The following is a 25,521-nucleotide window of genomic DNA, read 5'->3' on the forward strand; positions in this document are numbered from 1 at the left end:
GTGTGTTTCAAAGTGGTCATTTCAATCGCTCTCTTTTTTTTTTTTGCATTTCTTAGTGGTCATCTTTTTTTATGTTTGCTTTCTGCTCTTTATGAATATTTTGCAATATGACTTTGTCTCAATTTTAGCAATACTTTTTTAACTTTAAGGCTTTTCTTTTTTACTTTTCATTATTCCCATGTATAATTTAACATTTACTCAATAAAATTATGATCAAGTCTAAAGATGACTTGCTACATAATGTGCAATGAGAGATTAGTATGGGTACTTGGGGTACACTTTCAGTTTCATCTCCAGATAAAGTGGTGTTAGGTGAAACTGTTGCTGGTGCTGCTGGTTCACAATCTGTCTGATCATGGCACTGTTTTTTCAGACACTCTCCCTTCATGTTACCAGATCTCAGATGTTTGATGAGCAGGCTGAGAGGACAGCCACATGGCACATTTCAAGAGAGAGAAGGCAGAATTGTCCTGTCATGTAATAATAAGATGTAAATCTAAAACCTGAAAGCTGTCTAAAAGGGTGGACTTGCCCTTCCATCACAGGTTCTGAATGCCAAAGACCCAATCTGCTGATGGAGAGAGAGGGAAAGAGAGAGAGACAGAGGGAGAGGAAGAGGAGGGAGGAGAGAGAGCGGTAGAAAAAGCAAATGTCGAAGGAGAGAAGACGACTCAGAGCTCCTCACTGGCTTCAGATCAGCTGATAAGGTAAGAGCTCTGCTGCTCTCTAAACTCTAATTATTATATATTACTTTTTAGATTTTCCTTCTTTCTCTCCTTTTTCTCCTCTGGGTTTAAATATCTCACTTTAAAATCCTGTCTTTGCAACAGAATTGCAGTGAGTGGTCATTTATTGGCAACACTCAGGGGCAGATATCACAGCACAGCGTGGTCTACATGTGCAGATCATCTACTGTTAATCTAATCTAATGAGCACAGCCAACTCATTTTGTTATTGCAGTCTACCTGTTTGATGTTTAATATCTATTGTTGTAACAGAGTTTAATGGATTGCAATTTAGAATCATATGCAAATACTTTTATGCATGATACAATATATCTATCTGAGTGTGCATTGAAAGACTGCTGACTGCTGCTGACTAGGAAAAGTCATGATCTTTCAATTTGAGAAGAAAAAAGAAAACTTTTTTCACATTTCTTTCTCATCACAGCCTCGTTAACTATCATTTCATGCAGTCATTTGCTCTCATCCTATACGATCAGTTTTCAGTGAGACAGAACCAGTAGTCTAAATAATCAAACCAGCAAGAGAAAATATTTGAGAATGGTGTCATCTCTCATCATGGCCCACAGTGACCTGCACATTAAACAAACTCCATATCCAATCTGCACTTATTGGAGGACAGTTGGAGTGCAATATGGAAACTTAGGCCAAGTAGGACAAATTTGAGATTAGTTGCACCTTTGGGAATAAAAATCCTGTGTAACAAATTGTAACAGGACTGTGGATAAAAGGCCCTGAATGGGGTCAATAATCTCATTATAAATTCTAATCCAATACTTTGGCTGCACAAACACAAACATTTCTCCCGATTATATTTTCTGATGACACCCTTATTAAAGCTAATTTTAATACGCATGTTTTATTAGAGCCTAAGAGCCTATGATAGACCCCCAACCCCACCCCAGGAAAAGCAGTAAAGCTGAAGGATGGATGGGTCAGGATTAATCTAGGATCTTTCCAAAGCCCCAGTCAAAGTCCCTGTGGGAGAACATTTTGAAATAGGTCCAAGTTAAATATTTAGGTGTTACGTTCTGGGTTTGACTAGGGACTACGGAATATTTACCCTTTTTTCCCCAGAGAGTACAAGGTTTTGTAGATTCATACACCATCCTCGTCCCACTTTGTCAGAGAGGATCCTGTACAATAGATAAATGTGCATGCATCTAGTGATTTAAGTGAACACCAGATAAGTAGAACAATGGAAACACAAAGTTTCAGCATTTCTCCAGCTGTTTCTGGTTTGCAAATGGCAGCCATCCACTGCCTCTGTCCAGTAAAATGGACAGAGGGACAATGGATCCATTCTCAGTGTGGTGTTCTATCACCCATCTCTGTCCAGCACAATCCCAACACGCCCTCACCCACCCACTCACCCTCTCACTCCCATACAGCCCTCCATCCACCTTGTAGTATTGTGAAGGCATGATCTTGTGTATGTGTGTCTATCTACTCTGTTTACACTATGTAGTTTCTGATATGCGTTTTACTCTCCACTAATGAAAATGTAATCATGGCAAATTTTCCAGCCCTTGGAAAGTGATTAAATTCCCAGTTGCACATATTTTCTGGTTTGAATTCAGATTAAGCAGTGAGTCATCAAAGAGAAGCTAAAACTGAACAAAACAATCTTTGAATGAACAAAAATGTTTTTAATAGCTTTAAAAATCGTCTCATTTCCAACTCGTTAAGGAAACTGAGAGGATGGACACATGTTGGAAAATAAACAAACTCACCTGGTAATAACAACTCAACCGGACTGCTATGCAGAAATGCATGGGTGGGACATAAAATGCAATTGATGCTCATATGAGAATAGACTGTTGTCAAAGGTGTTTATAGCAATTATTTCTTCATGCAAAAACACAAAAACATGAGGCATATTGAATGTTCAAACAGGCAACTGATGATGTTTTTTGCTCAGGATAGTCTGCATGATACAGGTATTGTGTAGAAGGAGGTAAAAATACTGAACTGAAGCAGATTGAACAGGTGGAAATGTGTCATCAATGTTTGGTAGCTGATCAAAAAAACATTGATTCATTCAGGCACAGGATGGATAATTGATAGGTGCATTCATATTTGTTTTCCAGTTGTGAGTAGTGAGTACAAGATGCCCCATGGTCCCTCCTCTGTGGGGGCCCATGACTCTTTAGCTGCTGCCCGGCTTCCATCACAAAGCTCACCGTCTCAGTGTGGCTGGTCGAACTTGCTAAAAGCCCCAAGAGTCACAACTGTGAGACAAAGGTCAAACAAGAGACAGAGACAAACGAGTGAGGGCAGAGAAAAGGGGATTGTTGTGATTAAAAGACAATTATCTGTGCACATCGACTTCCCAGTGTTGTGCGGTGTCAGGCTCGAGCTGAGCTGTTCTGTCCTAGAAGGACTCAGGGAGACAATGGCTACTGTGTCAGGAGGGAGGGGGATGTGTTCACAAGTCCTGGGGTTTCACAGCACCATCCAACTACACGTTAAAGCTTAATAATGTGTAGTGTTTTTATAAATGTTAGTAGTGGGTAGGATGACTCTGCAGGTTCATAGCTAGCATATATGTACCTGCATTTTTCTAATTGGATATAACTGCAGTTGCCCTAAAAGGATAGGTCAACATTTTTGCAAATTCGGTTATTGCCATAATCCCTATAGTCATAGGAGTAGGTTCATTACCTTTAATTATGTCACTCAAAACTCATCGAATGCACAATCCAACAACTCCAAAACACCCTTGTGGACAATTTGTGACCTGCACATTTACCACACTATGAAATAATCATGTATAATTATGTAACATTATGACACATGAAGCGAATACTCAGAACTACTTGCACTTTTGAAATCCCTCCGGCCAGTATCCGTGTCTGGAATGTAGTTTTGGCTACGCATTTGCCTCAAAAACAACTCAGTCTTGTAATGTTACATTATTATTTTTATAGCAAGGTGAATGTGCAGGTCACAACTTCTCCACAAGAGCGTTTTGGAGTTGTTGGATTGTGTATTTGATGAGGGACAGGGGACCTGTACCATTCACCTCCTTTGTGTTCGCTCAGCAGCTAGCGTCTCTGCCCCACGTATCACAAAACAACATGCAGCGATAATCAAAGGTAATGAACCTACCCCATATGACTATAAGGATTATGGAAATAGGCAAATTTGCCAAAATGTTTAACTATCCCTTTAAAATGACAGCAATATGGGGAATTTGTAAATAGACCTTAAAAATAAGCTTTAGGTGAAATCACATCACATCACAATGTCACAGGCTGCCCAATTACCTTTAGATTAGAGTGGCTTGTTGAATATGTGGAGGGCTGAAAAGAAGAAAAGTACAACTATTGCTCAGTAAAAACAATATGATTGTTGTGTTTAAAAGCAGCTCCAGAGTGACATCAGTTTACTGTGTAGTTCATTCAAGGGACATTGAGGAGGAGTCTGTGGTGTCGTGGAGATGATTCTCATACAGTGGGATGTAATGAAGCCAGATTCTAGTCAAGTGTATCATTAAAATCAAGCAATTATTTCAGTCTTGTCCAATAGATTTGTACTCATCTGTAGTAATCACCATTCTTAGACTTATCAGAGCAAAGGCAATTAAGGCGTCAATAAAAAATTTGCCTGTGACGTTCATCTGTGAACTAACAGATGTCTGCATTAGCACAAATGACAGTGACTAAATCTTAATAACAACGGGCATTTTCAATTATGGCTTCATCACTTCTGTTGCTTTTGCGCAAATGCTGCATTAATGTCACATGAGTAGATTTTGTAATTGTTTTTTAACATCAACAATCCCCACTTTTCTGAGAACTCCCGTAGAGCTGATATTGCTACTTATCAAGTATGAATGGGAAACGTTAGCTAAGAGTCAAATCAAACTCAAATCAAATGGATGTAGCGTGATGTTGTGCAGTAGTTGTTTGCAACCATGCAAACAAACAACTTGACCTGTCTTTCCCATCTCTACTGTGTTACATGAAGGCACCATAGAGCCGGTGATGTTCATTTTGTAGCTGATGTTTTCCAGGTTGTTGTGCATCTGGAGTATCCACTTCTGTTTTTTTTATAAACTCTGAATATGGCTGTATCGCACCGTCACATTAAACTCCGCAGCTTTGTGCTGAAGCAACAAGTGTGACTTTGTGTAATGAGCCGTATTAGTGTGTAACCATGTTGCAGCTCATTTAACACAAATGGTGTAAACTTAAGTCTGCATCACATTCATTCAGGGCATGGCACAGTGTTCTTTCCCCTATCTCCCTCCCGTATCCTACCTGTGCTGAGTACTTATTGTGTGTGTGTGTAGGTGTAGGTGTGTGTGTGTGTGTGTGTAAGTGTAGGTGTGTGTGTGTGTGTGTGTGTGTACTTCATAGACATACCTGTTTGATCAATCCTAACAAACTTCTTAAAGTTTTTGTTGGCATTTTCAGAAATATGTCATTATACTTATATTTATTACAGAGGCCACTTACTTACATTGGTTTATACATAATATAATACTGTACATATACTGTACATATACTGTACTGTAATGAAGATAATATTACAAACACTTCTCAATATAATTTAGACCAGCACAACACATCTCTAACTATAATGTCAGCGCTATAAATACAGAAGCATCTTTGAACATTAAAGGCAGAGACGTTCAAATGTCAGACGTGAAATAAAGTGGCTCCTGAGAGTAAATCAAACCAATAAACACTTTCTCTTCATTATTGTGTAGCAGTCACGAGACTTTAACAACAATAAAAGAACACAATATTACTCAAAACAACTTTCACGTTTCTATACAGTAGGGCCTTTTTTGTTCAGTAGTGAAATGACAGGATACCAGTATCTGCGTGGTAGGTGACAAAAACACATGTTCTGCTTTTTCTTTTCTTCTGGCCTCTGATGTGTTGCGAGTCTCACATCTGTGACAAATGTGTGAAAAAGTCAAAGGCTTTTTAGCCTCCACGCTGCTTTGATTCATATTGTTCTTCCCCCTCCTCCACATACTCATCAACCCCTCCCAAACTCACTTCCTGCCTTCTGTTACACTGACCTCAAAAACAAACAAACAAACAAACAAAAAATCTGGATGCGCACTCCATCAATCCAAAATGATCAAATATGCTCAGTTCCATCCAGCGTAAACCAAAGCCTCTGAGCTCAAAGCCTCACCCATATTTGTTAGGGCGACGGGGAACAGTGTGGCCCTTTGTGGCCCCGTGTGTATTTATGAATGGCTCACCCTCAGGGCCGAGCCTTAGAACAATGCTGCTATACTGTAGGGCTGATTTTCATATGGGAGGGGTGATGGTGATGGTGATGGTGATGCTGGTGGCAGCAGTGGGGAAGGGGGAGCAGTTTATTCCCCACCGTTGGGGCTTGGTACAGAGAGTGGCGAGAGGTCTTGCTGGCGACAGGCTGGTGTGACGCTTTGCATGCGAGTGACAGAAGGGAGGCTGCTGGCACCGCTCACACAGGAGGAGCTGAACCTGGAAATCACCTACACAGGTGAGGGGCTGCAGGTTCTATATGATTTGACTGATTTGTCTTTTTTCCCTTTTTTTATACCACTTGGACTTTTTTTTTATTTTGGAATAGTGAGATTTTGAAGCAGGAGGATGGAGACGTGTGCAGATAAGGGAGGATCTAATATAAGAGTAATGATAACCAATAACCTCTAATGACGTTCTGTGAATTCCCCGTGCAAGTGAGCAGCAGCAGTGGGGTGTTTACAACGCATTTCAGTTTATTAAAGTCCCCGGGGGTCCATTCTTATTGATGCAACCAGTTGGATTTTATCTAGATCCCTTGTTACTTTTGTTATTTTTGCTCTTTAAGTTCAAACACCTACAGTCGGGGTGAGCGTGAGCGTTTATGGATGAGGTGACGAGTGAGCGGGTGAAAAGATTGAGAGTTGGATGAGTCACAAGTTGGACCTAGTTAGGTAATGACTGAGTGTGTGTATGTGTGTGCACTGAAATGAATGTGTGCATGAGTGAACAGTTTGTGGTGTGCAAGGCTGCACACATGAGTGAGTGAGTGTGTTTTCTTGTGTGTGTGTGTGTGTGTGTATTGGTCAATGTTAGCGGGGGCCGCTAAAAGCCCAGCCAATTATTACTGGACAGATTTCACTGCCTGTGCCATTAGTACTGAGCCGTGTCTGTAATTGCCAGAGTGTATTACCACAGCAAACAGAGATCTGATGCCAGGTAGAAAAGCTTCCGATTACACAGCCAACCAAAACGTTTTTACAAGTAATTTAACTGCGTTATTCAATTGGGTGAAAAGATACCGTTTCTTTAATGACACGGTGATTAAAGCCACAGTTTTCCTGCATCTAAAAGTTTTACTGAGTAAAATCAGAAAACATGTGTTAATGACAAATGTTTCATTAATCAGTGTGGTGGGGGAGCAGTGTAATTTTAATTCTAATTTACAGCTGAATTGGAGAATTTACAACAAGATTACAGAACCAAAAAGCCAAAAATCCCCCCCAAGGTAGGATAAATCATATCAGAGGTCCCATATTTCAGTTTTAGATTTTGATCTTTAATTACAGCTGTTTCCCCTTTGGGCCGATTAATGTGTTTGGTAGAAATCAATGGGCGTGTGTAGCACATGTCTTCATAGAATGAAACTTTCAGCAACAGATTCTGCAAATGTTTAGGTTTTAATGATAATGCATTGTGTTTTTTGTCATATAATAACAGATACATCCAAACTGATTACATTGACTCTCATCAGGTCAGTGTTTTATCTTGTTGTTTTTTCAGTGCAAAGATGCATAATGCTTCGAAACACCAGACGAGTGTTGATGGAGGAGCAATGGCTGGATCTCTCCTCACTTTTATCAGTTTAGGGAGCAGAGGAATGGGATCCACACTTTATTTCTCTGTGTGGCTGAACAGGTGACGGCTCTGTTTGTCGCCCCCTTTTGTTCAGAGCGGAAGGAAGAGCACTCTAATGATAGAGGTGGCCTGTGGCTCGCCATCTGCCCACTGGGCCGGGGATGGCCAGAGTCACAGGGTTTGCCAGGTAGAAAAGATGGAAATAAGCTATCGGTGCTCCTGTTCCCTTTTTTTTATGTTGGTGATCAGCCAAGTGAATCTCACTCTGCTGTCATGATCGCTTGATGTGGTCTGAGCGAAAAACCCCTTTTTACTCCTGTATCTCATCTGTGGGTGGGAAATATACTTAATGATGGTTTTACACAGGAAATGACACCCACTGGCATCAGCATAACATCTCATACACAACCATAGTTTCCTTAAATCACTTACGATAATAAAATGTCACTGATAAGTGAAAATTACGGGAACAGTGTGGATAAAAAACGACATACATCATGAGCAAGAAGATTCCAGTCTGACTCTTTCTTTAATGCCAGCACTCTGCTGTACCTTGGACAGACTGTGTGACTGCATATTGGCATATCTGCATGTTTATGTTTTTCATATCGTGTGTGTGTGTGCGTGTGTATAAGTGTGTATTGTGCACTGGACTCATCACAGCTCAGCGCGCCATGTGTGGGAGGGGGAGCAGTCATGTTTTAAGACCATCTGCTCCTCTGAGTATTTTAGTGGGGGCCTTAGCTTGTGGTGGACCAACGCGCGTCACAGTCAAACAGCAAAGCCCAAGCTGTGAGCGGGCCTGTTCCGGAAAAATTCCTCCAGTTTCTCCCTCGCACAATGGGCAGTGTTCTGCATACAAGGTTCCCATTATTTTAATCCCCACCCCACCCCTCCTCACCCCCCCGGTCCAAGAGCTACGGCACGGCTCTTGTGCACGGGCCGCAGACGATATTCACAATGAAAATGTTCTTCTTGGCACAGTCGGCCGTTTGTGCGAGCAATTTCAATCATGTAAAATGAGTCATAAAAAGGTTTCGTGGCCTAATTTAGCAGAGATGATTGTTCAGACAGCATCTGTATCCCTGAAGCGTGATGAGCAATCAGTCGTCATCTTCAGGTTTGATTACCTCAGATAATAGAAGAGTAAGATCTGCTCAAGTTGTGCAGCAAAAAGATCAGATAAAGATCAATGTGCACTGATGTACCTTTTAGATTACATGTTTCCAGGTCTAAATATTGTTTTATTGACGTTCCCTCTGTTTCCTGATGTCTTACTTTGAAAGCATCGTTGAATAGCTCTCTGGAGTCTATTTTTTTTTTTTATCTCTGTGAGTAAAAAAGCCACAGATACAAATGATATAATGTAGCTTAACTTATATGCGTCAGCTCTCGCACATTTAACGCACACACACTTCATATACAATGACTACAGTCCCAGCAGGACAATAGAGCAGGCTGAGCTTATGAGGAGATGCAGAGGCAGGTCGCATAGCTGCACGCCCACGCTGAGAAGCGTGCTGGCATGCCTTACGCTGCATTTGTGTGTAGGGGGTGGTGGCGGCGGTGGTGATGGTGGTGGTGGTGGTGGTGGGGGGGGGTTGGTTATGGCATGCCGAGTATTCGTTTGTACACAGCTCCAGACCATCAATGCTGCATTCTCCTCTCCAGCCCGTCTCCAGACTGTTGACAGAGGGATTCCCTTGAGGTTATCCACGACTCGGTCGATGCCATCACTTGGCCGGTGGCCTAACGGCTCTTGGATACAGTGACTCACCCAACATGTAACAATGAGGATGGAGAAAGGAAAAAAAAAGTTCCACTGGTGGACAAGTTGCCCTTTCTACTGTTACATGTAAACTAGGCGGACCTCTGTCTAGATACATGCTTGTGTTTCCCGCCCACAAACATTCCCCAGAAGGGAAAATATTAGATCTGCGTATGTCTGGAAAGATCAATGATTGCGCCCCGAGAGCTTTTCCTCTATTTCTGAAGTTCAAGTAGGCCTACATTCTCATGTGGCTTAAGGTTCAAACACTTCATGAGTCAAATATTTCTTAAGCTTTAGAAACAAACGACCCTTTCTAAGATCTAATTTGACTAATGTAAATCTGTCATTTACGTAACCATAATTATTTCACAAGTTTTATGTTCCTCCTACTCTCGGTATGGCGCTGGTAACACAGCTGATGATATTGACTCACTCTTCACTCCTTTGCCCTGTAGTTTTTTGCCCCTGTGTCTTGGGCACCATTAGCATTAGAGAGGTCAGCTAAAGTCAACACGTTTTCCTTCGACCTCAGAGGAAGGTGTGATCCCGGTCCAGGGTTAAAGGCCCGGAGACACATGGGGAATGGTGCAACAGAGGAGAGGAATGCTGAGTGGGCCATAGAACGGCTCCAGAAATGCCTGAACGCATATTCAGAGCTGCCCACGACACATGTAAACCAGAGCTCACACAGACTCCCTCTCTTCCCCATCTGCTTGTCTCCCTCCAGCATCTCTCTTCATCTCCCTTTTTCTGTCCTTTCTCACAGAATCTGACGTCTTGGATTCAGAACCAGACGAGCAACTCTGGGAAGAAGAAAAACATCAAGAAGAAGACGAAGAAGTCAGGACTCAGAGGGAGCAGGAGCCTGGTGCTGAGGCTGGTATGAGGCAAGTGTTTTGTGTGTGTGTGTGTGTGTGTTGCGCGTGTGTGTGTAAGTGTGCGCACGTATGCTCTGTGCTCTGTGCCAGCCGTTTGTCTGCCCCATCAATGAGGCCGTTGTGGTTGGGGCTGGTGGTGGTGTCAGTGGCCCTGCCTGGCTGCTCGGCTCCATTCTCTCCTGCTGTCGCTTCGCGCACGGCCTCTCTGCCTGGACGCACTCGCCACGGCTCTTGGCCTTTTGTTGTAGTGCAGATGGTGGAGCTTGACACAACATTGGAGAAAAGTTATGACTGTCACAGACCACAGTGTTGGCATTATGGGCTGAGACGTCTCAAAATATGACGGTGATGTTTACAGTTCTTAAGAAGCCGTGATCAATATTTTGTACAGTCACCAGGTATGAAATGACGAGGTGAGATGGTGTGTGGGAGTGATGAACTTCCAGAGAATTATGGTCCCAATCTGCAGCTTTGGTGGAGGAGTGGAGCCAGTTTCAGCTCATTGTTCATCTGTCTGTCACTCAGCAAAAAGAGATCTAAAAACCCACAGCACACAACCTGCTCAGCACCAAATGGTGAAAACTGAGTTAAAGACTGGCTGGAGGAGCAGCTACAGATATTTCTTCCAGGATTTGGTTTAGAACTAAAACAGGGTAACACTTTATAATAAGTACACAGTATTAAGCATTAGTTAAACATTAAATACTGAATTCATCATTTATAACACATGAATACTCATTAGTATGCAGTTTGTAAACAGTTAAAATGTTTTATTCATCATTGATAAGCACTAACTGTATTTATAAACTACATACTAATGTGTATTCATGCGTTATAAAGGAAGAATTTAGTATTTATTAATGCTTAATAGTGTGTACTTATTCTAGTGTTACCCTAAAACTACTAAACTACTAAAAAGAAGAAATAATAGACTTCTATTCACCAGCTGGACAGAAACACACCTCCAGAAAAGTGATAATGTTGTTTTCTAACAGCTGGATGTGTAAAAAACAAACAGGCTCACAGGTGACACTATTATAATCACAGCTTGTTCTCGCTGCCCCCAAGTGGCCAAAAGATTCAGTTATTGCTGGTTTCAAAAATAAGTGGCAAATGAGAGAAAAGGAGGCAACTAACTACAAGAAGAGTAGGCTAAACTTCCTACCTTTCTTTTACATGTTGAGGTTTCCATGCATCTGAGGCTACTGTATATGCCTGTGGAACTGCATGATGAGCAGCAGCATGACAAATAAGTGGCCTCTCTCACACTGTCAAACGAAGAGAATTTTTCACTTCTCTCCATCAACGAGGCTAAAATTGGTCACAGATTCTCTGGGGGATGTTGGGATGTGTTAATCATGAAGCTCAAAAGCACAATCCACTCTTAGGCCTGCCATCTGCACACACCGGCTGCTACAGCATGAGGCTAAATCCTCTGCTTCTCCTTCTGCATGTATTAATTCTGCATCCAAAGTAACAGTCGTTATGATATTAATATACATTTTATTTCTATATCACATGTAGATTTCCTTAAGAACAAGAGCTGTAAAAGCCTATTATAGAATTAATATGATGAGTAAATGACATTTTGTACAGTGGTGTAAATGGAGGAATTGTGTTTTTTTTTCTGCTGCTGCATCAGACAGTGTTCAGAATAGATTCCAATTAAATCAAATATATATTATAAGCTTTGTTATTCAGTGTAATGTAGTATCAATGTAATAGTGATATAATATAGTGAATAAATGCTGTTGTGACATCAAGGAAGAAAGTATCCTAAGTCTGTAGCATACAGGGCTCAGACTGCATGAAAATCCTATATAGACATAAGGCATTTTAGAGATATGAATATATTATGATACGCAATATCATGCAGTAGTTAACTTGATGTAATTTGCTGTTGATTGTTTCTAATTTTTGCTCTGTAGCAGCTTAATATTGTATCATTAACATCCTGCGACTGCACTTCATGTGATTATTTTAATTACATATCAGCTGATGAGACAAATGGATTTTAAAGTGAAAGGACAGTATGTTTGGCATGGAAAGGCAATAACTGTAAATGGAGATGGAGGCACTTTACTTTTTTTTTTTTTTACACCATAGTTGATGATGTATGAGGAATTTTAATTGTTCAATGGCCAGCTTACCCTAGCAACCTAGCAACAGAGAAGTCAAACACCTTCCTCCTGTCACAGCAGTGGAAAACAAAATCCAACTTTACATCCTTGTTTGCTAGAACCCATGGCATTTTTAAGCATAAATGAGGTAAAATGGATCTTTACATCTATTTCCTGTGCCAAAGACACAGCTGTCCCTCTTCATAAAAAGGGCAATTTCAAACCTTTTTAAGGTCACTGATGAGTAGGGTTGATATACATTAGTCAGTTGGAGTTGGTACTAGATTCACATCAGATAAGATTAGAATTAAAATGGAATACAACTGGAGAGTCAGTTAGAAACCAAGACACAGAAGTTGAATATTATTGGATAAGGAGGAACAATAGAGAAGTGATTTGATTTGTTTATGTACGTTCTTATCAGTGCATCTTGTTATCACCCCCTTCTTATGCATCCTGATTCATTTCTAGCACAAATAGTATCATTAATCTAATGATGACATGATGTGTGGTGACTGGAGTCTGGCTTCGGCTCAGAGCTCAACCAACACTGAGAGTCATTCATTGGCTGGACGATTACGCACAGCGGCCGTAATGAGTGACTCCACTGGGGGGGAGTAAACAGGTGTTGACTGACGCTGAGTTGGTGTGACTCTACTACAGCTTGGAGTGATGTCAGTGCCTGATGATGCTGATGTCACTAGTTTGTTTATTTATTTATTTACTCTTGTATGTTACAGAGAAGAAGGCTGTCCAGCTGTCAGGGTGTGAGTGAACACCCTCTAGTGGAGCCGCTGACGAGCTGTCCTGCAGAGCCCCTGTCTGTCTTTACCATCAGCATTTCAAGGTAAAAACCACACCCACACATCCAACACACCTTTTTTTTTTCTTTTTAAAACTTTTTTTTTTTAAGTTCATGTTTTTAACACAACAGCCATTGTTTCTATTGCTTTGGAACAAAAATGCTTTCAGAGTGAAGACGGTTTTGATTTTCATTGGCCCGCTTCAACAAGCAACTCTGCATTTCTCCAAACTGGCAAAAAAAAGCAACTCATTGAAATATTATGTCAGATTAAAAATTCAACCTCTGCATTTTAAAATGTGAATAGGTACAGATGGAATAGAATCACAGATAACCATATGACATTGAAGACGATTCGTCTACAGAACAACAGTGTATATATAGTATAGTATATATCTTGGATTTTATTTTGAATGATGGTGTTATATACAGTAGTATTTGTGTAAGCGTGGTGTTGTGTTTTTGTACTGGACGATACCAGTTGATATTTGTTCTAGTAAAGATAGAAAGAGAGACTCATTTAGCTGAAAGGACGTTATGTGTCTCCTGCTCTTCCACCAAGCAGGATAGTTTTTTTCTGTGAGAAAAGCTGTGTGTTATGTCTTTTTGGAGATAAAAACATTTTTGACTATGGCTGCAGTGTGTGGATTCTTAGAAACTTACAAGAAACTGTTTTGTTTTACTATTTGCTTTTTTAAATCAAAATCTGCAGAAAGAAACGGAATAATGCAAATTCATGCAAATTATCACTAAGGACAGAAGGCGAGCTCATTGGACAAGTTAGGATTTCCCAGAAAGCCTTATTTTGTAACATTACGAAATAAGTTGAATAAGTGGTTGGAAGGAAACTGCATTTGTTTTGACATCAGCTGTTTCTGGAAAATTACAAGTGCAATGAAATTACAAAAGACTATGACTCAATATTGTTTTGTGATGGGCCTCAGTGCAGTGCACTAGTTGCTCGATTTCAGCCATTGGTATAAATTTGGCTCAGAAGCATTTTCAGTAACTGTGGTTATTTCTGCAGATGATGTATCTGAGTCATCCAGCAGTGCAAAAGACACTTGGATTTTTCCCTCTCTAAACTGTAGCTGTCCAAATATTCTCTGTTGCAGAAGTCTATGGTCCAGCGTTGAGCAGAGACCATGTGGGGTTTGGAGCTGCTCTTAACACTGCTGTTGATCGTCAACGGTAATAAAGACGAGACACTTTCTAATAGACACTTTCTGTAATACTGTATTATCGCGTTTGACTCAACATTTGTCTCTGATCTTCTGTCAGATGGCAGCTGCCAGTGGAACGTTTGGGTACCTCGGGACATCTCAGCCATGACGAACTCCTGCGTGGTCATCCCTTGCACCTTCATGTATCCGTCTGGCATCAGGCCGTACCGTGGCACTCACGGTATCTGGTACTTTGGTCAGCCATACCCTCAGCTCTTCCCTCCAGTAGTCTTCAAATCACGAACGGACGTCGTGCACGAGAGCTACAAGGGCCGCACCAAGCTGCTGGGCGACCTGCACCAGAGGAACTGCACTCTGCTCATTAACAACATTGGCACAGAGCACTCAGGGAGATACTACTTTCGCGCTGACCTCGGCGGAGCCAACATGTACACGTACCCAGACTTCGCAGAGCTCAAAGTTCTTGGTAAGATAAATGAGTGCAATACTGAGTAACATGTACTCTAAATTGTGTGTGTGTTGTTCGTCTCAATATTTCAATCCTGTGATGGATAGACAGGCATTCTGTCCAGGGTGTACCCCTATACATCCTATATCATCTGGTGTTGACAGATGAATACAGTGGATGTTGTTACTGGACCAGAAATATAAAAGTGCTCCATAGCTGATAGTAAAATGACAATTTTTTAAAATGATAATAAGACTGAAATGATGAAAATGAAAACAGTTCCATCCATCTTTCAAGTTCATCTTAATTAATGATCTGAGTGATTTGTTTGTTGACGTTGTGTAATTCGAAATTTGATTGTTCAGTTAAGATGTTTCAACTTTCATAGAGGAATAAAGCTAAAGAATCAATGCAACGTACATTTCCATTCATAGGACTTAATGTTGTGTGGCAAGTTAGCTTCCCATTTGATCTAGAAAGGACTCTGAAATGTTATTGTTTCATACAACATTGTTCATTCAGTTCAACTTTAAGCTGCATTTCTGCATGAAAATAAAATACTGCTTTATGCAGTCCCTCTTTTTATTAGAAATCGCATAAATCCACTGATGTCTTCCTGTTCCTGTCCACCAGATCAACCCAACATCGATGTCCCAGAGGAGATAGTCAGCGATGAGAGTCTTGAGTTGACGTGCTACGCTCCTGACAACTGCCCCGACATGACTCCAGAGATCCAGTGGATGTACACCGACTACCTGCCTGACCCGGAGTTTTCATCCGACTACCTGGAGGAGAGCAACACGGCCGTCCTCTCCAACACCCTCACCTTCACACCCAGGCCCATGCACAACGGACAGCTCCTGGGCTGCAGGGTCTACTACCCCAACACCACACTGGTCTACGAGAGGCTCATCTCTCTGGACGTCAAGTGTACGTTAAAAAGCATCAATGTTACCGCTTTCTCCACCTGTGCTCTGACATGACATTGGAGGACTCCAACCATAGCAACAATGAATTCTTATTATCATACTCCAGGAAATTACTGTGGTTGGCCAAATTTGTGTCATGCAGTGCCACTATTAGAATAGCGCTTGACGCTGGTGACGACACAGCAGAACAATCCTACCTAGGAGCTATCCATGGTTACTTAACCAAAACTCTCTTGAAATAGGCTATCAAACAAAGAAGAGAACTATGGACTGTGGAAGCTTGAATAGCCAAAATACAGAAGTTATCATGACGTGAACCGTATGTTGCGGTGTAAAAAAAAAAAAAAAAGACCGTTGATTCGGTGGAAACCCGGCTTAACGGGCGGGGGCATGCGGGACATACATAGGCCCTACATTAGAAAACCACTCTGCTAACCCCCTAAAAAGCTAAAAATCTAAGTGGAAGTATAAAGAGAGTGTATGTACACTTGTATTTGGCCAATAGCTTTTGCTGTAACCTGTCTAAAATAGCAGATTTTAAAATTCGACCGTGTAGTCTTCCAGATTGAGTGAACCATGTAAGAAATACAGAATATTATTGCTGTGCTGCACTGTTGCAAATAGGCTACAATTCCTATGGTCTACATGAAGTCCTCATGCACATAGTTGGATTTTTTTTTTTTTTTTTTTTTTTTACAGTTCTGTGTCTTTTATGTACTGACTCGCGTGTAGACCAATCCATTAAGTGCTTGGAAGTGAAATCTGTTTTCCTCGTCCTGTCAGATGCTCCACGCTCGGTGTGGGTGAACGTGTCCTCGGAGGTGATGGAGGGCACTTCAGTGATGCTGCACTGCGAGGTGGACAGCAACCCTCCCTCCAGGATCTCCTGGATGTTTGGAGACCAGGAGCTGCTGTGGGACACGGCGTCCAACATCTCGCTCGCCCTGGATGATGTGACGCCAGCACAGGAGGGAGTCTACACCTGCATCGGAGACAATGGCTACGGCATGATGAACACCTCACTCTACCTGTCTGTCAAGTGTAAGTCGCTTGAGACAGAAGCTGTGTCTCTACTCCATTACTGTTAGCATGAGGACACATTCAAGTTAGGTGATTATGATGGGTTTTAAATGTACAATTGGCTTGAGTTCCCCAATCACACAAAGTAAAGGAATAGTCCATTGAAAACCAGACTTATTTCCCAAATCAATACACCATACTAGTAGTGTAATGAATCAAAGTTTTGTGCAAAAAATCAAGTATTGACCTTGGAATGACAATTGATGACCATTCCTGTGAGCTTCTTTTTTGCATTTCATTCTACATTAACAATGATGATTAAACTTTATGAATCTGCTGCTCCCCTCAGCTTGATGGAGTGTTACAGCAAGTTTCAGATCATTGTTTAGTCGTCTGATACACAACTCACTGTTCTCATAACATCCTTTTTTTTGTGGCAACAGGCAGCTGTTGTCATCAAGAAAGCTCTGATAAACACACTGTGCACTACATGCTGTGGATCTAACAGCAGACAGACACAGTTAATGACAAGTTGGGGAATCATAATGGAACATTTAGCTGCTAAAGAGCTGGGGATTTCCCTCGAGAGTTGGTGGCGAGAGTGACTAATGGTTTTGCATTTGCCAGGTGGCCAGATGCACAACTTCAACTGCATGACAATAACACCACGTCGGTGTTATTATATTCCCTTTGTGCATGCATCAGCAGCACAGCAGCCAGCAGAAGATAAAACTGACATTTAATTTATTTTTTATTTCTTAGATCTTGGTCATTTTTAACTTCATATTTTAGCCAGAAGAAGGATGTTAGTCTTTGGACACATAATCACAGCAACAAGCTGAGCAAATGTTTGTGGCAGCTTAGGTCAAAGCTCCGCCAACGCATCTCGTCCTCATCAAACAGTGCTGTAGAGACAGTTTTTTTTTTTTTTGTTTTGTGAAATTTTTTCGTTTCACTAGGTTTTTTATCATGGATTCTATTTATTTTGGAATGCAGGAGTAGGCCTACTCTATGAATAATATGGCCCCTGGTAAAAATCTCTTGACCATCTGGATCATATGTTATCAAAGAGACAAAATAACCAAACATCTTAGTGATTGTTTTTTTTTTTTTTTTATCATTCTGTGTTTTCTTCACCTGGAGTGTTGTCCTTTGTTTTAGAGGATGGGGTACTGTACATCAATGAGTAATTTGGCTCCAGGCAAAAACCTTATGAATGAGTGACACTGAATCATAGCAGTGGTGGTGAAGACTTAAATATATCATCAAACAATTTTTTTTGTTTTGATTGAGTGGCCCCATGACTGCAGAAATTTGTATATCTAAAGGTCATACTGTATGTTGGTCTTGTTTCACAGCTGCTTTCTTCTGCCCCTAAATTGCCAAAGACTCTGCTTTTTCAGGTTTAACTATGAATCCCTTTCAAATTCAGATTCAGATTCTTTAATTGTCATTCTACATGTTAAAAACACAGAACAAAAAGTGTTTCTCTGGACCAGTGAGATAAAAAAAATAAAAGACGTCAATAAATAACGTAAAAACCTATATAATAAATACATAAAACACATTTCTAGGCAGCGACATGTTGGGGTAACATGCAGTTATAATGTAAAGTGCAATGCAGTGCAGAGGATGGTCTATGGTTCATGAGCCTCAGCCTCAGGAAAGAAGCTGCATCTCAGCCTTCTAACGTAGGACGACATTGTGCATTTTCAAATTATCTGAATAATGAAGCAATGTTTTCTAAATCTGAATAAGAAAAAAAAAAAACCTGCCTTTCTCCTCTTTTTGTTGCAGACCCTCCCCGCGAGCCCATGGTAAACAACTCAATGACAGTGTTAGAAGGCACCTCACTGGCCCTGCACTGCAGCACTCAGGGCAGCCCAGCCCCGACCCTTACCTGGCTGAAAGATGGGGAGCTGGTGGGCACCATCACTGCTGATGAGCTGTCGGTGCTGGAGGTCATGGAGATCACACCACAGGGAGATGGACAGTACCGCTGCCTGGCTGAGAACGAGCACGGCCGAGCCAGCAGCTCCCTAAACATCACTGTTGAGTGTAAGTGCGTTCACAAAACAGCTGTGCGAAAGAGTAGGATGAAGAATAAAGCATAATACATGAAAGGTTATGATTGTTAGAAGTACAGGTCTTTACTTATGGATTGTTTGATTTGCAGTGTTTAAAAAACTTAAAAAACTTAAAAATAAACCTTTTTTTATTATTAATTCTGTAGAATTTTTATTACATAACTGTTCACTGTGCTGCCTCTTTCCACAGATGCCCCAGTTCTTCTGGAGGAGTCAAAGTGCACAGTGGTGAGGGAGGGCGTCCAGTGTGTCTGCATGGCCACAGGGAACCCAGAGCCCACCATCGAGTTCTACCTGCCCGACCTGAACGTCACCATCAACGAAACAGACGGCCGGTACAACTTCTACACGCACACAGATGGACACACCTCCACAGGCATGATCAAGTTGCGGGAGAAAGGAGAGCGCGTTGACAACGGCGGTCCCGCCGTCAACGTCCACTGCAACATCTACAACATGTACGGAAGAGAGAGCATACTCCTGGAGCTACAGCAGGAGAGTGAGTAGAAACCAAAACGGATGCCTGTTACTTCTGAGTCCTGTTGTTATACTTGATAAGATAATAATGGGATTTCCTACAATTTTCTTTCCGTTTGAGAAGAATGAATAGATCCTGTTATCTCGTAATGTGTGATTGCCAAAAGCTATGTACACATCACACTACTGTAGCCTACTGGTTAAACTGCAGTGAAAACTGGAACTATATACACTACACTTTCTGCTGTGGATGTATTGATCCACAGCAGAAAGTAGTCCCCAGCTGGAGTTTCCTGTTTGAGTCATCTGAGTATCATCTGCATGCCACAGCTCCATGTCAACATCAAATATCAAATAAATGAAACCATATATTTAAACATTTAAATCTTACATATGAGCTGATGAGGTATTTGTCTAGTCAAAAACACACAATTGCGCAGCTGCACAGGCAAACCCAATGCACCTGTTTTTTTTAAAGTATATATATTTTGGCTTTTTGCCTTTATTTGATAGCACACAATAGAGATAGACAGGAAAGGGGGAGGCAGAGAGAGGGGGAATGACATGCATGAAAGGGCCGTCTGACGCGGGGCTCGAACCGGGGCCGCCCGCGGCCGCCTCACCCACTGCGCCACGCACCGCCCCAATACACCTGGTTTTTACATGAAAGTTTGACATCAGATACTTCAACATCCACAATGAGTTGAGCAAATAATCTCAGAAATCAGAGAGGACATGTGACAATGATCACTTCTAAGTTAACTGTACAGTCCAGGCAGAGCATCTTTTTATCTTTTTGGTTTAAGATGTTGATTTCGCTGTGAATTCTGTAGAAATGTGAGAAAATGTTGTGTGCACTGTTTTTTCACTTAAAATGTTAACCCATATCTAAGTGGCAGGACCTCATTTTTCATTCTGACTATCTGCATTTTCAGAAAAATACATGATGGCGGTTATAGTTGGCACCATTGGAGGAGTGGCCGTCATAGCCTTCATCATCGCAGCAGTGAGATACGTCGGCCACAACAACAAGAAGTGAGTATAAGTGTCCGACTAATGGAGAGACCAATGCGAGGCAGAAGTAGCCTTTTTCCTCACTAAGCATTTTCTGAAATCCAAGGAAACACTTAAGCCTAGTCATCCATTCTAAAACACATTGATGCATATTGTATATGAGTGAATGTGGGACTGATGTGGACGCGAGAATCTTTTCTCCTGAGCAATTTCAGCTTATTTGCAATGACGAGTCCCTGTTGAAATCCTTGGAGATCCACACTGGCTGCCTTGTGGAGTGGGTTAGCAAGCTGGACTAACCTTATATTTTGCAGGCTCGATTCCCTGCTCTGACACTGCTTCTGTATCCTTGACCTGCTGTGCTAAATACAACCCAGGTGGCCCTCTTAACCAAGGTGCTTTATTATTTGCCTCAAGGCATATTTGGACCCCCAAATTCCGCAAGCTTTCTCTGGCAAATCGCCCCTGAAGTGGGCGTGAGCTCAGCGACTAAACCCATAAAAATAACCACGTCACTCACAGCCACGGTTGGCCTCCAGCATAACCTTTGCAGAGCTTGTTGTTTTAAAATGGATGCCCAGGCTTGGCGTGTCGCCCTGCGTTAGTGGCAGTCGAGGCCGAGTCTGATTATGTGACTCCGTCCCCCAGAGAGAATGGCAACCCTAGGCAGGACGTGGTCCTGGAGAACCCAGCTTTGTACTACAGCGCAGTCAAGAAGGACAAACAAAATCTGAGGAAGAAAGTGGTGAGACATGCTGATGTCAATGATTATGATTATAATGAAAAGATGGGTTGGATGACCATTCTCAAGATGTTTGGGGTTGTATATTTGTGTAATGAAACAAACCTTAAAAAGTCATGAGACCCCATTTTGGACCTCTGAACACGAGGTAATGGAAGGAATCTCTCCCACAAGCAGTCTAGTTGCTCCAACATGACCTTTCCAAACACTGTTTTCTCTTGCTTTCATTGCTTCTCTGCATTTTTCTGTCTGTTTTTCTCTCCCCTAACTCTTGCACAGCTTAAGACAGAGCTGTTGGGCTCAAAGTTTAACTCCATTCTAGAGGAGACTACGGTAAGGTTCCTAAACAAATCCCCATTAAAAGCACAAGCCTCAGTGACAGATGCATCTCCTCGCATATCAGCTTCTGTGTCCTGTACACTGCCATTTGTTTCCAGAACTGCCTTCTGCATGGCTGCCTCATTTGCTAACACAAACTGCCCAACTAACAGGAAACATCTCAGTCTCCTTGTCAGTATGTCGACCAGTAACCGCTAACATCTCTTCTTTATGGTGTCTTGTCACACACTTTCTGTCATCTGCGGTGCTGCCCGGCACCGCGCCAGTGATTTGTGCCGCTCATCGGGTCCCTCTGTCTGCAGGGAGAAGACGGGGATTATCAACCTGTGGGCTCTATGGCAGGACTGGAGAGGCAAGAGCTGAATTACGCTGCTCTGGAGTTCATCGGGGGCAGGTCCAGGGAGGGGGCCTCAGGGAGGGGGGATGACGGCAGCAACTACACAGAAATCAAAGCCAAATGAATCGCGATCCTTCCCTGATCCCTCGGCTACGCGAGACGCAGTGGCAGCCCCGCATCACACACACATCCTCTGGCCCATAAACTGTATAACAACGCCCCCCCCCCCCCTCCTCATCTGGATTTCACCCTGCAATACGATGACTCCTCGTCTCTCATTTCTTCAGATGTGTCACATATAACGTATCACTCGATGCCAGTACTTCCCCCGCCCCCTCATGCTGCCCCTCCTCCACAGGAATGCCCCGTCATACGCCATCATTTGGAAAAGCTGGTACTGTTTTGGGTCAGAGCGTGACCCAACTGGACAATATATAAGAAATTTCCAACCTCGGTTTTAATACATGGGCTCTAAAACACGCATTGTTAACAAGCCAAGCCATGATTTTGTTGCTTTCCCCATGTAAACTCTCATTGTGAGTGTTGATGTTATTGTTAAATGACTTCCAAGTGCTTGCATCCATCTCATCACTGTTTGCTCTTGTCACTGTCACTGTGTCTGCTGCCAGTCGAAGCATCGGGGCAGGGAGTAACCGTGCTTTGTCTCCTCTTATCTCTGTGCGTGTCTGTCAACTGAGAACGACCCCTCTCCTCTCTTTCCTTTGGTTAATTACATCCCAAGAAGATAACCGACTGAGGCGGGAGATGGAGACGCATCTCAGAATCTTGTTTGCGCATAATTGCATCTAATGTGTGCTGTGACTCAGTGGCCTCTCATAATAAATGAAAAAAAAAAGAAATGTTACCATCACTTTCGAAAACAACTGCAGAGGTTTTGTATTGGTCAGATTCTGGAAAATGTCACAGTTTCTTTGCAGCATCCAACTGTGGAATGTGTTGAGTTTTTTTTTTTTTTTTTGTGGCCAACACAAACATGTCTGTCTCATCTTCTACTTCTTCTTCTCCCTAAGGCATGGGGCTCTGTTCTGTGATTGATCTGGAAAAAAAAAAACAGACCTAAAGCACATCATTCTTTGTGTGTGTGTGAATGGCCAAAGTGTTATCTCTTTTAGACAATGTGGGTGTGTGTATGCGCGTTGGTGTGCGTATGTGTGTGTTCATATCGTGCTGAAAGATCACAGGACACTGATCTGTGGGGTTTTTGGAGAAGCTCGAGCGTCACTTCACTTGAGAAGCTGATGCTTTGTTGTTTTTCTTTCCCCCCTCACAGGGTTGTATCAGATGTTTGAATGACAAAAAGTGATGCTGACTATAGCAAGCTGGTTGTGCTATTCAGAGATGTTTGATCAACCCCATGATGTAATATCAAAGCTCACTAATAGTCTAACTGGTTAATGATTGTGTTAATAATATATTAATAGGATGTATATTGATAAGGAAAGGGATGTCACTACACACAGTAAACACCCCGCATGAGTCTTTGGCCAACAGGCAGATAGTTAGATATTGAGCTATGGAGAAAAGCCAGTGTGTCAAACTAAAAACAGCCTTGCCACACATCATTGACCCACTCTGACTGAACACTGTCTTGATATAAGCTTAGGAAACAGTACTCGGCCTCTAACTCGTGTGCAAGTCTGAGGGGATGTTTACATGCAGGAAAATATATTGTTATTTACTGTGGTTGCAGCTGTTTTGAAGTGCTATATCTGTTGTGTTCACCATGAACTATGAGAGGGGGCACCCCAGCAATTCATTGTTCTCAGACAGATTTAAAAGCATAGTCAAAATTGAAGCATTCCAAGATGAATTTTCTTCATGTAACACCTGCCCACACTTTTGAACTCTGCCATCTGTTCAATTTGTAGTCTCCAAGCTCAGGTGTAGCTAACAGAGGATTTCTTTTCTCAGACTTTATAATGTTAATCCAGAGCCACAGAGGCCATTACACCACTGTGTTCACGGTGTTAAATTCACTACAGCCTTGACTGACTCACGCAATCTTTGATTTCTAATAAGACAACATGTTATTTATTGTAATTTTTGATATCTCTGTTTCAGTTACATATATTTTAAAAACAAGGCAGATATTTACTATTTATTGTATGATGGATTAATTTAACAGTGTAAGTCCTGATAAATATTTTTTGTCTGAATGAATCAGTTTTGATTTTTAAAATACTTAAGGTAACAGTCAGCTACAGTTTAACTTCCCAACATAATTTACCGCATTAAAAATGCAAGTCGTCCACTGATTTCTCCCTCAACTACACACTTCACTACACTGCATATACTGATAGGAGGCTCAAGTGGGAAGTGAATTCTAGAGGGAGTTGTGCAATCATCTCCTCATGAAGCCTGAAATTACTTTTGATACACACGCTACGACCAAGGCTTTATAAATGTAACGTTATGAAACAAGAATGAACTACAGCTGCCTCATTTAAAATTATAGATTGGGTTCATCAAGGCAGCAGCATGTCTCTGTGAGCCGTTTCTAATTGGTTTAACAATCACTGTGATTTCAAGGCACATTGAAGGCATCTGATTGTGGTAACTCTGTATGGGCAGAGACTGTTCATAGGCAGCAGTGGCAATATGAAAACAACCAAATTACACCATTAGGACTAGTTTACTCTGTTCACATGAACCCAAATGAACCTCTCTCCGTGTTTGAGCCATGTTGATGAAACCTCACGTTGCTTCTGACAAAGAATACAGGAGAGTGTAATAACTAGAACAGGTGCTCAGTTATATTCTGAGAAAGTTGAACCAAGGTCAACTGGACTTGGTTGTATAAACCCAAGAGACTTTTTCAGTTCTGACTCGTGGGGAAAACCAGGTGTGTAGCCTTAGTTCACACGGCCATTGGTGATAAACTAGTCAGTCAGTCAGAGGTGAAATATCTTCCAGAAACTACAACCAAGTCCAGTTGACCAACATTTAACTCTCTTAGAGAGCTACGACCTGGAAAACTGAGGACCCTCAAAGACTGTCTGTGATAATTAAAGTCATTTTAACCTGCAGCTAAGTGAAGGCATCACTGTCTCTGTTGGTGTCTTTGTGACTGCTGACTCGCTGCATACTTCACTCCCACGTCTTTATCAGCATTATGTCTTCAAGGAGAATCAAGTCATCTTTAGTACAGACTGTCAACACTGAATTTAATTCTACAGCTTTCTTTCTTTCTTTCTTTCTTTCTTTCTTTCTTTCTTTCTTTCTTTCTTTCTTTCTTTCTTTCTTTCTTTCTTTCTTTCTTTCTTTCTTTCTTTCTTTCTTTCTTTCTTTCTTTTTAAATCTCAGCAGTTCGACAAAATGCTTTAGAGCTTAATATATTGGTAGGGCACCTGTGCGTTTGAGCTCTTGAGCCTTTGAGAGTTGAAACACTTGAATAATAATATTTTTTCTTTCAAAAAAACGGTAAAAATGCAGTTTTCTGCATGTAAACAAAGTCAAAGTCATCCAGCTGTTGGGATCGTAATAAGCTTTTATAAAAACACTGTTCAGTTGCCATGGTGTTGGATGGTTTCAGATATGACATTATGCTGGCTGGCCTTCTTAAACTGCCTGCAAGTCAATAACTACTTTCTGTCTTTAAAAGCCTCATCGGGGTTTCATGTATTTATTTCTTTTTCTTTTTTTTTAAGTAGAAGTATGGAATAAGTCTTACCTAATCTTTTGGCAGTGTGTTGTAAAGAAAGTCTGTATGTACTATTTTTTGTGGTGATCATAATTATTTGGAGCGTTTTTTTTCTACATATACAATTGACACAATA

The 25,521-nt window shown here is 41.6% G+C and overlaps 1 protein-coding gene across 3 annotated transcripts; it reads left to right on the plus strand.

Moving 5' to 3' along the window:
* Positions 1 to 679: 679 nt before the first annotated feature.
* Positions 680 to 24,915, plus strand: mag (myelin associated glycoprotein). Of its 3 annotated transcripts, none has more exons than XM_083990453.1 (12): positions 680 to 707; positions 10,114 to 10,234; positions 13,086 to 13,192; positions 14,263 to 14,338; positions 14,429 to 14,797; positions 15,413 to 15,709; positions 16,492 to 16,749; positions 18,526 to 18,786; positions 19,006 to 19,314; positions 20,228 to 20,327; positions 20,955 to 21,051; positions 21,690 to 24,915. In XM_083990453.1, exons 4-12 carry the CDS (start codon positions 14,293 to 14,295, stop codon positions 21,846 to 21,848), a joined length of 1,896 nt encoding a protein of 631 aa, XP_083846579.1. In that variant the 5' UTR covers positions 680 to 707; positions 10,114 to 10,234; positions 13,086 to 13,192; positions 14,263 to 14,292; the 3' UTR covers positions 21,849 to 24,915. The 3 variants fall into 3 exon arrangements, with proteins under 3 accessions (XP_083846579.1, XP_083846577.1, XP_083846578.1); XM_083990451.1 differs by lacking the exon at positions 680 to 707 and adding an exon at positions 6,100 to 6,236; XM_083990452.1 differs by lacking the exon at positions 680 to 707 and adding an exon at positions 6,124 to 6,236 and having other exon boundaries at positions 10,075 to 10,234.
* Positions 24,916 to 25,521: the final 606 nt, after the last annotated feature.

Source organism: Trachurus trachurus, assembly GCF_905171665.1.
Source record: "Trachurus trachurus genome assembly, chromosome: 16".
NCBI classification, from domain to species: Eukaryota; Metazoa; Chordata; class Actinopteri; order Carangiformes; family Carangidae; genus Trachurus; species Trachurus trachurus.

Bases quoted from the DNA above. Each gene is read 5' to 3' on its own strand.
- mag (XM_083990453.1), top strand. From the start codon at position 14,293: ATGTGGGGTTTGGAGCTGCTCTTAACACTGCTGTTGATCGTCAACG. The intron at 18,787-19,005 runs GTAAGTGCGTTC...CTCTTTCCACAG, and splicing joins CCTAAACATCACTGTTGAGT to ATGCCCCAGTTCTTCTGGAG. The intron at 21,052-21,689 runs GTGAGACATGCT...CTCTGTCTGCAG, and splicing joins AAAATCTGAGGAAGAAAGTG to GGAGAAGACGGGGATTATCA.